The sequence below is a fragment of the Netta rufina genome, assembly GCF_964035555.1.
Source record: "Netta rufina genome assembly, chromosome: 3".
NCBI lineage: Eukaryota > Metazoa > Chordata > Aves > Anseriformes > Anatidae > Netta > Netta rufina.
The window spans coordinates 62,740,899-62,754,109 of NC_140125.1; the positions used below are offsets into that span (position 1 = coordinate 62,740,899).

General features: G+C 42.1%; 1 protein-coding gene across 1 annotated transcript; it reads right to left on the reverse strand.

The window, feature by feature from the left end:
* Nucleotides 1-1,546: 1,546 nt before the first annotated feature.
* CGA (glycoprotein hormones, alpha polypeptide) lies at nt 1,547-5,697 on the reverse strand (the record flags this gene model as incomplete). Its single annotated transcript, XM_084284778.1, has 3 exons — nt 5,595-5,697; nt 3,070-3,254; nt 1,547-1,624 (listed from the first exon to the last, which is right to left on the reverse strand). Exons 1-3 carry the CDS (start codon nt 5,692-5,694, stop codon nt 1,547-1,549), a joined length of 363 nt encoding a protein of 120 aa, XP_084140904.1. The 5' UTR covers nt 5,695-5,697.
* Nucleotides 5,698-13,211: the final 7,514 nt, after the last annotated feature.

The following is a 13,211-nucleotide window of genomic DNA, read 5'->3' on the forward strand; positions in this document are numbered from 1 at the left end:
TGATTCTGTGCTAAGACATGGGACTGGATCAAACTGGTGGTTCTGGGGGTGAGACTGAATCAGATGGGGTAAGGCATGGAGATCAGGCTGATGGGATTTACTGGACATATGCTAAATAATTTACCTTTGAGAATCTGATCTCCTCTATCTATGAGAAGTCTTCACCACAAAGCCCTGTGATTGTATTAGAAAACAGCAGTGAATTTACACTCTGGTAGACAGAAGGGTGGGTGTACTGTGGATTTAAACCATCATTAGATTCTGCCAGTCCTGGGCTGCTCCAGGGCCCCATCGCAGCTCAGCCCCAGAGGTCTATCTAAAGCACTGCAGTCACTCAGGACTGCAGCAGACATCAGCCATGACCATGCCCCTTGACTGAGCAGCCACCCTCACAGCCTCACCCCAAGGCAGCCTCCCCTTTCTCCATCAGAAACTCTGCGATGGATCCTTACTGCTACCCTCACAGCACCTGCTGCAGTGAAATACCCCGCAAATACATCTGAGGCTTTTTGAGAAAGCATATTTAAATCCTTGCATCCAGCAATCACTGCAGGACTGATGTTCGCATCCCAGATATTTGGGCTAAGGGAGTGGAATTAATTTACTTCAGTTCCTATGGGCAGGCACCAAACTCACAAGCAGAGGCCCTGCTCCAACCCATTGCAACTGAACAAATGCTATCTCTAAAATCCCTGTCTACAATTTTAAGGTCATGTGTTCTGAATACATACTCTGTGGTCCACTTCTGACCTAACACAGCCTCTTGCCTTCCTATTTGTATATCTCAGTCTGACACATTGCATTTGGGAATTACTAAAGCCCAATACCATGCTGCTCAGCCACACATTAAATAGCTAATACAGTTGCACTATGCCCCTCTTCCACCATTGCTAAACCAAACTGCACGGTTCTTTCTAACATATCATTCTGCACCTGTTTATCTATACAGGAGAGTCCTTCAAAGAAAAATCAAAGATGGCAGAGAAAGACAGGGCAAGATACACAGATGAACTACTGTTAAGCTTTCTACCCACAAGGTAAAGAATAAAAAAAACAGAAGAGATCCAGCAAAAACAAAATGTTGAGTCTTCCAAAAAAATCCAAACATCACTAAATGAATAAGGGGAAATTACTGTTTCTTTTTCCGCACACTATTCCATCCCTCTCTTCCTCCTTCCTTCCCTCTCCCCTCCCTCAAAAAAAAAAATCTAGAAGTTAACTCCAGCATATTTTTTTGTTTGTTTTAAGCTATTAAATCATCGTTTTTCCTCAAGAAACATTGGTAATTTAACTGACAGTTTATTTTAAAAATAAATTGAGCCTTTGGTTGTCATGCAAGTGCCATATTTTATCCCTAATAGAAATAGTTAAACTTACTTAAATGCATGAAGAAGCAAAGAGGAAATAAAACAGCCATCCATCTTATTCGAGGGCCTACTCAGTGTCTTGACCAGAAAACATAAGACTTTACACAGCAGTGCTATAAAAGCTGAAAAACAAATATTCCATTCACCGTTGTCCTTGATCATTAACAAAGGGACAGGCTTTAGGATTTATGGTAGTAGCAGGTACTGCAGTGACAGTCTGTGTGGTTCTCTATCTTCACATTGTCCTTAAGGGTAATCTTAAAAAAAAAGAAAACACACACATGTAAAAACATAATTAGGATTAGCTACACAGTTAAAACCACATTCTCAAGCAAAAGATTTCTGAAACCTTTTTCTTAACCCCAAGTAGTATGCAGGCTCTATGAAGCACATGAACTAGAATGGCCTCTGAACACCAGTGCTGAAGCTGCATCATCAGTGGCTTTTGGAGCCGTAATGAGATGGTTTTCAGAAGCGACATGCAGCCTGGTGTCCTTAATTTGGCACTTCTTCATGCTCCTATTTTTCAAAAAATGTCAAGTAACCAATCTATGAAAAATCAGGAAGTGCCCTTAGAACACTTCCCATGGAGAATATAAAAACAGAGACCACAAAACATTGTGAGTTATTTTTAAGCTCAACCAAATTCTACTTGCTGTTTCAGGGCAGGTATAATGTTGGTGGCCTAGAAAAAGATCTGTGCTCTACTCAGATGATGAGGCAGGATGGGTTCAGCTGTAGGGGTGTATAGGTAAGTCAGGTATTTAGCTCTCATTGCAGACAGTGGAGACCCAGGGCTTTATCCAGCTGCACACACCACAAGGTTGATTGACATTTGAGATGGGAGAGAGGATCCCACCAAGCCTCCAGCTGCCACTGCAGAAGGTCTTTTATGGGTCCTGTGTCTGCCAGCCATACACAGATGTTTTGGGTACCCCAGGGTATCTCAAATAGCACCGAATCTGTGAGTGGGTAACTGAACTGAGTGTCTAGTCAACACACTCATTGATCCTGAGTCAGATCACCACAATGATAGATACCTTAGCTTCTATCAGCTAGCTCACCATCGATTACATCAAATTTAAGTTTTCTTCACCTGGAGCTGAATCACTCCCAAAACAATCAACTATAGCAGAACCTTCCAGGACTGTTAGATGCTGAAAGTAGTTGCACATGTTTACAGTTCCCTCCTAGTTATACTATCAAAAGTAAACACAATCACAATTAATCTAATGAGTACAGACGGTTTGGGTCCCTCATTCCCATGTATGCAATTGATAGTATTGACCAGCCACCTTCCCAGAGGACTCCTGCCTATGCAGGAAAGAAGCAAGGAAAATGACTAATTAAAATAAAATCCACATTGTATGACATTTAAGGACAGGGTACACCTCCAGGAGAGTTAAAAATGAGGGGACAACAAATCCACCACCAGACCTTCACACATTATAAGTCACAGTAGTTTCACTGAAATCAATGGCACTGCACCAGTTTCCACATCCCAGCTGAATATCAGACTTGGTACTGGCCAACACTTTAGAAAAAAAAGCATGAACCCAAGCACAGATGATATAATGCTAAGGATGTTTCCTTCAAATAGCTGTTCAGTGTTCTCCAGAAAAAACGTATTTATTTCTATTCACTACTTCAGCTAAAAATTGCAATCTAAAACAAGCTTAAATGGTCTCATCTACATCCTCACCTTGGTGAAAGCCTTTGCTACACAGCACGTGGCTTCTGATGTAATGTTCTTTGGAACGAGCATGGTCTTCTTGGACCTCATTGGAGTGGGATAGGCCCGGGAGAAACAGCACCCAGTGCACTGGTAAATGGGTGCTCCTGGTTTGGAAAAGAATCTGTTCTCCCCTAGCTTGCACTCTGGACAACCTGCCATAAAAATATACAGAGAAGACTTTTATTTGATGGCCAGCAGTATTTTCATTTTCAAAAAGAGAGGGAAAGTGCAAGCATTAAGAGGAATTACTGGCTGCATTCTGCGGTTTGATGTGTGCAAAACAGAAAGGCACAGAAACAAAAGCTCTCCCCTTCAGGGTCCTTCAACTCTGCAACATCCCCTATTTGTAAAACTAGAGTGTGGCTTTCCAGCTAAGGCACAAGCATAGATATTCTTCCAATTTAATTTTGTTGACAAATCTTTTTTTTGGCATTTCTACTACACTAGTTCTCCCTAAAAAAAACTACTAGCTAAAGGTAGTTAGCTAGCAACAGCAAGATTAAGAACTAGTGCTTCTCAGACATCACTTGTCTTCAGACAAGGCTCTATTATCAAGAATTTTTAAAATGCCTACTGATCCCAAGACGTTTTTTTAGCTTGCATTTTTCTATATTCAGTTCAAGGCTAATTAAAGAAACCCAATTGGCAGGAGGCAAATGCTCGACACTATTACAAGATTAAATCATTTAAAGTGTGAAAATGCTTTTTTATCAGAGTGTTTGCATGTTAAATTATGAGACTAAAGGTTGAACACAGAGACTTGGTGATGGAGAGGAATAATGACAGGCAGAGGAACTCCTCCTAACCTAGTCATTGAAAGTTGAGCACTCAGTTCTCAATACCAGCAAAGGAAAAGCCATAGTCTGATGGCCCTGGTGGGAAGTAGGTTCAGGTGCAACTGGAGGAGACCAAGATCTTGATACCTGCTACTACATGGAGGTGAGCTTAAAGCAAGGGTCTAAGCCCATCTACTGGAGGGACCCATACTGTGTCCACATGTATGAACACTACAAACCTCTGTCCTGGTCAGCCAGAGAGGACAATCAGGATCAAGTTGTGTTTATGTTTGTGTGAGGATTGTTTGTTTACGAGTGGGTGCTAGGAAAGGCACTTTCTCCCTGTGTTACTCTATGGCACTGGCCTTGTTAGTGAGGAGTGTGCACGTGTTCCTGCTGGGAAGTGGTGCTCAGCATATTGTGTGAATTAGAGGCTAGACTGAAGCATCCATAATGCTGGGAATCTCTATGATATACTATTGTACACCATAGCTTTGTCCCACTAAACCCATTTGGGTCTTTCAGAGCCAAATCCCCTTGTAACTACGGTCTGTACTGGGTGACTTCTGTGACGCAGAGGTTTCTGTGGTTGCACCCCCGTGTTCCTAACCCTTGAATCCAGTGAGAGGTTCTAGAGGGATAAAGGTCATACTTCTAGGGTATTTATAAGCTTGAGATCAATTTCACAGAATCGCGGAATCATAGAATAGTTTGGGTTGGAAGGGACCTCAAAGCCTACTCAGTCCCACCCCCCTGCCATGGGCAAGGACACCTCTCACCAGCCCAGGTTGCCCAAAGCCCCATCCAGCCTGGCCTTGAGCACCTCCAGGGATGGGGCATCCACAGCTTCTCTGGGCAACCTGTGCTAGGGCCTCACCTCCCTGTGAGTGAAGAATTTCTTCCATATAGCTAAGCTAAATCTACCCTCTTTTAGTTTAAAGCCATTCCTCCTTGTTCTATCACTCCACTCCCTGACGAGTCCCTCCCCAGCTTTCCTGTAGGCCCCTTTAGGAACTGGCAGGCTGCTATAAGGTCTCCCCAAAGCCTTCTCTTCTCCAGGCTGAACAATCCCAACTCCCTCAGCCTCTCTTCACAGGCGAGGTGCTCCAGCCCCTTGATCACCTTCGTGGCCCTCCTCTGGATTTGTTTTAATAGGTGAATGTCCTTCTTGTGCTGGGGGCCCCAGAGCTGAACAGAGTGCTACATGCGTTAGCACAGAGCATACAAAGGAAGTGAAAAACAAACAAACAAACAAACAAACCCTCAGACACCCCAAAATATCCCTAATATGCTTCTTTTACAGAATGCTACAGTCCCAACATCCCATATTCTGGGATCTACTGAGGAAATATAGTCCTCTACTGAGGAAATACATGATGAGGAGCTATTGTTTTACTATTCCTGGTGTCACGTTGCCATTTTGATGTCAGAAGTACAACAAAATGAAACATTCCTATTTATTAATGTTTCAAGGATTAAGATCACACACATCAAGATGAGGACACTGTCATTTGGGAGACTTGTGACCTGGAGAAACCACGTTTAAAGAAGGAATAGGAAGGATACTTACAGCAAAATTATTTTGGTTAATTAAATTTTCGTACCTCAGCATCAATAAATGCAACAGAATGATGAGATTTATGACCATATCTATAAAACAAATTTAATTACTACTCTTCATAATTGTCCTATTTCTGAACACTGAGAGCAGCTTACCCTGCATGAGAAACTCTCCATCAGGGAAAGAATGAAGAAGATGCAGAAATACAGACAAAATGGTCAAAGTGACAGCTGCATACTTCCCGTAGCAATCCATGATCTTCCTGGAAATACAAGTAAACACATTTTAAAGGACTATTTCACGCTGGGTATGGAACCAGGATCTAAGCTACACACTAATACAGCATTCAGTGCAAGTCACAGAGACAATTTAGAAACAGGATCAGAAACTGAAAACGTGCTATACTGATGTGCATTTTATAGCCTCAGAAAATTGATTTCATCACCACCATCATAACAAGAATGTGCCTTTCCTTCTAGCCTTAACAATCTTTTCTGAATATTAACATAAACCATAGCACATCAACTTCAAGTATCATAACTGCCTAATATTTATGGTAGAGTGGAGAAAGACATCAAACGCTTATGGAGAAGACAACAGAATCTGCAGTATCTGCGCCATGGAAAGACTCATTTCAGGGAAATAATTTCACATTAGATCATAATTTCCTGAGCCAAGAGTCAGATTATTTGTCCAAATACCGACCTCTTTAGTACCCAAGACCTCACGAACAGATTTACACAGTCCTGTCCCTTGGTGGAAAAAAGCTCCTCTGACCTCTGCAGTGACAGAAAACTAGAAAGCCCAAGGGGACAGGGTGCCCAGGGGGAGCTCAGAAGGGCTTTGAATAGCTCCAGAGCCACCTCTGTGGTATGGTGGCCTTGTCAGGAGAGTCACAGGGAGTTCAGAGTCACCGTTATCTTAAGGACTGAGATTTCTGTCAGGCTTTGTCTTACTGACACACCAAATTGGGTTTTCAGTTCTGAACGACAGATCAAAAGTACAGAAAGCGGGTTTGGTATAAACACACCCTGCTTGGCTCAAACTTTTAAAAATCTTTTCAGTAGGTTAATTTTGTGCAAGATGGCAATATCTCCTGCACAGCACATCTGTTCTTGTACAGCTAGCACACGAGATGAAGTGGCCATACATATCGTATCACATGTTCTCTGGGTCATTCAAACAGGCATGCAGGTGTGTGGCTGTATTTGATCCAGATCAAATCTGTGCCACAGAGTTATGCATCCCTCTGATGCGAATAAATGGGGGACAATAGCATTAAAGATGTAGTGCATATAAACTATGGCCATATGAATATAATCTCAGTTTCTATGCTCAATTTTTAAAAATGAATTTTCTTGTCTTTCTATTATTATTATTCCCAGTAAGATTTCATGGAGGAGGACACAAAACCTCAGTTCTCTCTGAGCAATTGGACTGGCAATTTCAGTGTCCAATCAGACTGTTTTTGCCCAGTCTCTCATTCAGAAAACAGAACTTCCCACTTAAAACTGACTTTTCTTCCAAACCACAGACCTGAGCCCTTCCTTCAGAAGTGAGCAGGCATTACTCACATCCCACGAGGAAGCAACTGGGTGCACAGAGAAAAAACGCTGCAGAAAGGACGCTGCAGTACTCAGTTGCACAGCAGAGCATGGAGCCAGGCAGCACCCCTTTGTGCAACCAGCCTGCCTTGGGACAGCTTTCTCCTGGAGGATTTAGTTATAAGGTCTTTCGATTGCTGAGACAGAGTGCCTCACAACAGATCATTCCCTTGTAGATTATCCCCTGAGGGTCTCTGTGCTCATCACTCTTTTCATCCACCCTAAAGAGAGGGTGTTTTGCTGTGACCATGCAGCAGTGCATGCACTTGCTCCAACCTGGCTTCAGCAACGTGCCCCAGGCAGTGATCCCAAGCAGCCCACAGCACCACAGAGCCCACAGCTCCCAACCACCAACCTGTTCACCTGCCTCCTCAGAAACCTTATCTGATCGTGCAGGTCTCTTCGCTCCTGCAGTCACAGGCCCAGCCTGTGCTGGAAGCCAACTGAGTGCTGGTTTGGGCTGTGTCTGAATGGCAGGCTCCACAGCACCCCGAAAATGAAAAGGACAATCATGCCAGCAACACGGACATTAATCTTGAGATTTGGTGTAGAGGTTATTTAAGCACACCAAACTGTTGGAGAAGGCACTGACATCCCTACGAAATAAAGAGAGTAGAAAGTCAGGAAGGGAAAGTGTGATTCAGATAATGCCAGCTCATGTCTGGAGAGAGATGCAAACCTGAGGGGGTCCAAGGAGCGAAGCTCCTTGCCTGATATGATCACCTAACTGAGTAAACCTGGAGCACTGGAGTGTGTGCAAAGAGCATATGGATTAACAGGGGGATGCCCCATCACCCCACAAATCCCCAGAGATATGTGGGGATGTGAGGCTGCTAGGCACAGGTCAGCATGTCTTGGTTCTCTGAGCAAACAGGCTGCAAGATAGTCATCAAAGGAAGCAGTCAGCCTGCAGTGGAGCACCGGTCATAAAATGTAGCTTTGAAGTCAGGACAATGAAGGAAACAAAATCAAGGAGAGCGTCATGCTTCCAGCAGTCAGAGAGAGCTCACGCCCAGGCAGATGAGGCTGAGGCCAAAGGCAGGAGGAGGAGAACACAGCCTTTGCCTGACCAGGCTTAGCAAAATCATAGGAAACTAAGTTTCCATGGGAAACTGGGGATGCATGTTTAAACAATAAAAAATAAAAAGCCTGCATGACACAACATTGCATCCCAAGGGACAGCCACGGCAGGCTAGGGTAGTGCCCACCAAATCTGTGAGGCGAGAATCTCTGCTTCAGCTTTTATTTTCAGGCTCAGCTTTTATTTTAACATATCCAGCACTTGTCCTGATTTTTGTCCAGGTTTTCTGATGAGACAAGCTTTCTGCTCCCCTTCCTCCTTTCAGATCTTTAAGGCAGACCCAAACCAGCTTGACCTGACTGTGTCCACCCAATGAATTTGAGGTGGCCATGCTGAGAATGACAGTCAAGGGTGGGTGATAGGATAGCCTCACAGGAGCTTTCAGCAGGGCTCTCAGGTTCCTGAAAGGCAGCTGCCAGCTCTCTGCGCTTTCCTCCCTGGACAAAAGTCACCTTTGCCCACACCGTAAAGGTGGCATTCTTCATCCTCATTTTGCTAAGAATGCAGAGCATTATGATTTGGTACATTATCAGGGTTTGAGGCCATCCCAGAAGGAAGTTGTTTAAATTACATTAACCAAAAAGGGAATTGAAATTGCAGTTTTGCACTTCCTCTATTGAGTTCGACTGTCAGGCTCACACTAAAACCAACAAAGATACATGTCAATAAAACCCAGACATGATCTTCTGTGCTCTTCCAATGTGACAGCAATTTTGCCTGATGGTCTTATTCTGCTCTGTGGAACACATCTGCTCTTCAACCCCTTTGCTCTCCTGACTGTGCCCATGCTGCTAACCCAGTTAACAGCCACACCACTTCACCATCAAATCAAAGCAAGCTTTTACTTTGCCCTATTAATTGTCTTAAGCCATTGGAATGCTATAGAAGGCGTGAATTCTAGCAGCTCTTTGGAAAGACGGTAATTTCAAATGTTCCCCAGCAGTTAGTCTCACCTCACTATTTACAATAACTTGTATTTTTCTGTAAAAAAAAAAAAAAAAAAAAAAAAAAAGTTATCAAATTACCATTTATCACAACAAGGACAGCTGATCATCAGTGACTGCAAACAGGTCTTCTTGTCACGTGCACTTGGGACTCTGTGGATGTCTTTACAGTCATATCATGCTCCCTGGTACCAGAATTCCTACTCAAATTCTGTGGTCTGCATCCTTGCAGAGACATGCCAGAGAGCTTTGTTAGACGGGCCTGCTTTGTACTGACTGTATGAAATAATCTCAGGTCTTCAGCATAAACTTGAGATGCCCCTCTATATTTTTTTTTTGTATATTCTGACTGTGGTGATGTTGTGCCCAGCAAGACCGAAACACTCTGCACGCTGTGTTCATTTCTTCCCAAAGCACTCAGCAGTGACATATTGTGCCACAGCAATGACGAAGTGCCAGGACCTCGCTTCTGGCTGCGACTTGTATGCAGCAACCTGTTAGGAAACCACTGAAGAATAAGAAATCTCGACTAACATTTTATCCCCTTTATGTTTAGTCATGACTCGAAATCCAAAGACTCTAAAAGATGTGTTATTACCAGAAACTGCATAACATTTGACATCTGACAGCAGTACTGTTGACCAGGGGAAAAACAGGTTATTAATCAAGCATTACCAGATGCAATCAGAAATCACAAAATATCACCATTTAGCTGTCATGCAATCCTACAACCTTGTTTTCTATTATTTACAAAATTAGTTTAACCCCACGTACTGATGTCTTAGCTCCAATACAACCTTTTCAGTTAGTTTTCAGAGCAAGAACTTTGACAGAATGGAAGGAGAAAAAAAGTTTTGTAGAGAGAGGGAAGAGGATGTCAAAAGCATGTAATTGTTCCCCTTTAGCAGAAAAATAAAAATATATTACCTCCCTTGTTCACCAAGAATGAATCAGCTGAGAAACTGCAGGATGGTGTTCGATGTAAGCTGTCCTTGATGTGTGGATGTACCTTCCTGAAACTGATGCACGAAAAAGCTGCATCTTTCTTTTATACCAGTGAAGTTAGATCATATTCCTCGCCCACATCTAAGCCATAGGATCAACTGTACATTTTGTCTAATGACTGAACATCACTTTATGTAATTACCAGCCCACCATGCTGATCTTATCTTCCACTTGACTTTCATAGAGACCATTATTTCCTTATATAATGAAAGAAAGGGCAGCTTGCAAGCACAAACTCAATGCCACGTAAGTTTCCTGGGGAACTCAAATATCCAGCATCTAGTTATTTGCTGCAGCGAACAGAATCTCATTTTAAAACAAGGTAGAGCTACTAAGGTTTCCCAATGCTTCTTAAACCAGAGGGGAAAAAATCTATAGCAATGGCGTTGTTTTAGCAGAGAATAACAAAGAACAGCAGAGATCCATACAAACATTTAAGAGTATAATCTCTGAATTTAATGCCCAGAGAACAAATTCATGGATAGATACAAAACGATTACTTCTTTTAAAGGTCAGATGTCGGGCAAGATCTCATCTTGTTTTCAGAGTCAAGCTGGAGCAAAGGAGGCACTTTTGAAGATGGCATCTGGGTGCAGATTTTTAAGGCTTAGGGACTCGAAAGTCCCTTTTCCCAAGTGACAGACTGTGTCGATGCTGGCTAAACAAGACAGGTCCCACTCTGCCTGCTGGCACCGAGACCAAGTAGAATGGCAGGGCCTGCATCCACTGAGCTCTTCTCTTCCCCATCCCAAAACAGAGGTGTACGTCCAAGAAGCTCCTGGGAACATGCCCTGGCAATGCAGACAGCCCTGGGTCCCGTGGCTAGTCACAGAGTCTTGAGGAAGATTCACTTCAGATGTCTAAAAGTTACCTGCCTAAATCTGAGTTGCTCACTGTAGGCTGCCTCTGTAGTCAATGGAGAGACATAGGCCTAAACCCAAAACAATTGTCCCCAGCCTACATTTGGCTTGATATTCGCTTCTGTTTCAAAACTGAAGATGGATTTTTATTCTGTTTTTCATCCAGAAGTGTGAGCTGGTCTAATAAAAGATGGTCTCTCTCCCTACAACCTTGCTTCATTTAATAATAATAATAATTAAAAAAAAAAAAAAAAAAAGCATAAGGCTGAAATCCGAAAGCTGCTGGTAAACACAGTTTACTAAGAAATATTCCCTTGGAAGACAGAAGCTTAATATTTGATGAAAATTGCTGAAGGTTACAGAGTACGTCTGACTTGGCTCTAACCTGCCAATTTCATACTCCAACTCAGCTTGTAGTCCTATGGGAAGCCCAACTTAACTTGTGATGGTCAGAAAAAAAGCATAAAACTATCCCCATCATCAGGAAAATAAATACGTGTTGTATATATTTGGTACTTATTTACCTATGTATTGCAGTATACCATCAAAATAGGAAAAAATAAATGTGGTACAAAATAGTGCTTTCATTAGAATGATTCGGGAACACTGATGACATTACCCTCAAAGCATGAAGAAAAATAAAAGTGCCCACAACCTGCTACTCCTTTCTTATCAGAATGTATTAGAAATAAATCTTGTGGAGTCAATGGAATTACACTGGTATAAAAGATAGTTTAAAAAAAGCTCCTATTTTTATTAAGAGGATTTCTGACTTTAGCCGCTCCAAATCTCCAACTAAAAATACTTGGTCAGATCTGTCTTAATGTGCCACTGAATGAGAAATGAGAGAACGTCGCTCACTACTTTAAATGTATGAAGAAAATAAACTGCAGTTTATTAAAGAGGGTATTCTTAAATCACTTAGCAATATCATCACAGTTTTTATTTCATTGATATTACCATCTGATGGCTTACAGAAGTAAATGGATGAAAAGACAGCTAAGTCTATCTGCCAAACTGACCGTCAAATGTGCTTTGCCAAGATCAGTATTTTGTTTTCTATTTTTAGGAGCAAAAAAAGTAATTCTGAGGTGGAAAAAGGCAGCAAACTGCTTAAATTTCCAAGCTTCTTCGAGGCTGCTATACTCCTAAATTAGACTAGGACTCTATTAAAGAGCATAAGTTACACTAAATTTAGCACTCGTTAAGACTGAAATCAGTGTGAGCTCAGCACTTAAGTGTTACTGAGTTTCACAACTTCAGGCTCTTTTTAGGAGCTGGATCCCTACAGCTGCTTCTCAGGCTTTCTCTGGAAAGGAGGGTTCACGTCTCCTCCCTGTCTCTGCCAGATGCTGTCTCAGGGTATCTGTCCTACTTCCCTACTTAGCGATATCTGCTTATCAAGAGGCTGTTTCCTGATGCTGCCTTTTCCCCACTAGGGGAAAGCTTTTCTTCTTTGCTACTCTGTGGAGTTGCAGGGTATCCTCCTGCTCCATCAGTAAAACAATGGGGAAGGGCTCCAGTACAAAAGAAAGGGCTTCAGTACAAAAATTCTTCCACTCAGCAATGACAGTCCACACTATGGATAAATAGTCCCTACTCCCCCAAAAAAACTGTGATCAAAGATATGCACTGTAAAACAGAATTGACTTAGTAAGGGCAATACAAGGTTTGCTGTGCCTTACCCACAGCAGAAAGGATAAGGAAAGGAAAGGTCTCTCTTCCAAGAGACCCTGGAGGACAGAAGCTGAAGAAGCCCCAAGGCTTCTTCACACAGATATATGGCATTCTAACACAAAGACCTCCTGCCCGCTGAAATATATCATATAGCATTATGCAGAGAGTCAAAGTCAAGTTTTCTGCCATTTTACAGATGTCTTCAACAGATTATCTAAAATTACCTCTCAAAGCAATGTTTTTTGGCCTCTTCCTCCTTCCTTTAAAATCAATAAGAGTTCTGCCATTTTTTCAAATGAAACTGGATCTGGACTTTTAAGATTAGCTATTAGTGTTCTCAAGCTTCAGCCAAACATTGATTATTCTGAGATAATAAGGCTTTTAGTATTTATTCCACATAAATTATTGACTTCAGAGACTCCTCAATTCTAAAACCATAGCGTAAAGAGACTTCACTAATATGCATTTTTTTGCTTTTTAAAGGAATTAATATTACAGGTGATGGATTTCACCAAAGCTACCTAAGAATTCTGTCTCTGAAGAAAAATTGTAAGACTATAAGGAATACCTACATTTTTTTCTCCTTTCTTCTGTAACTTGT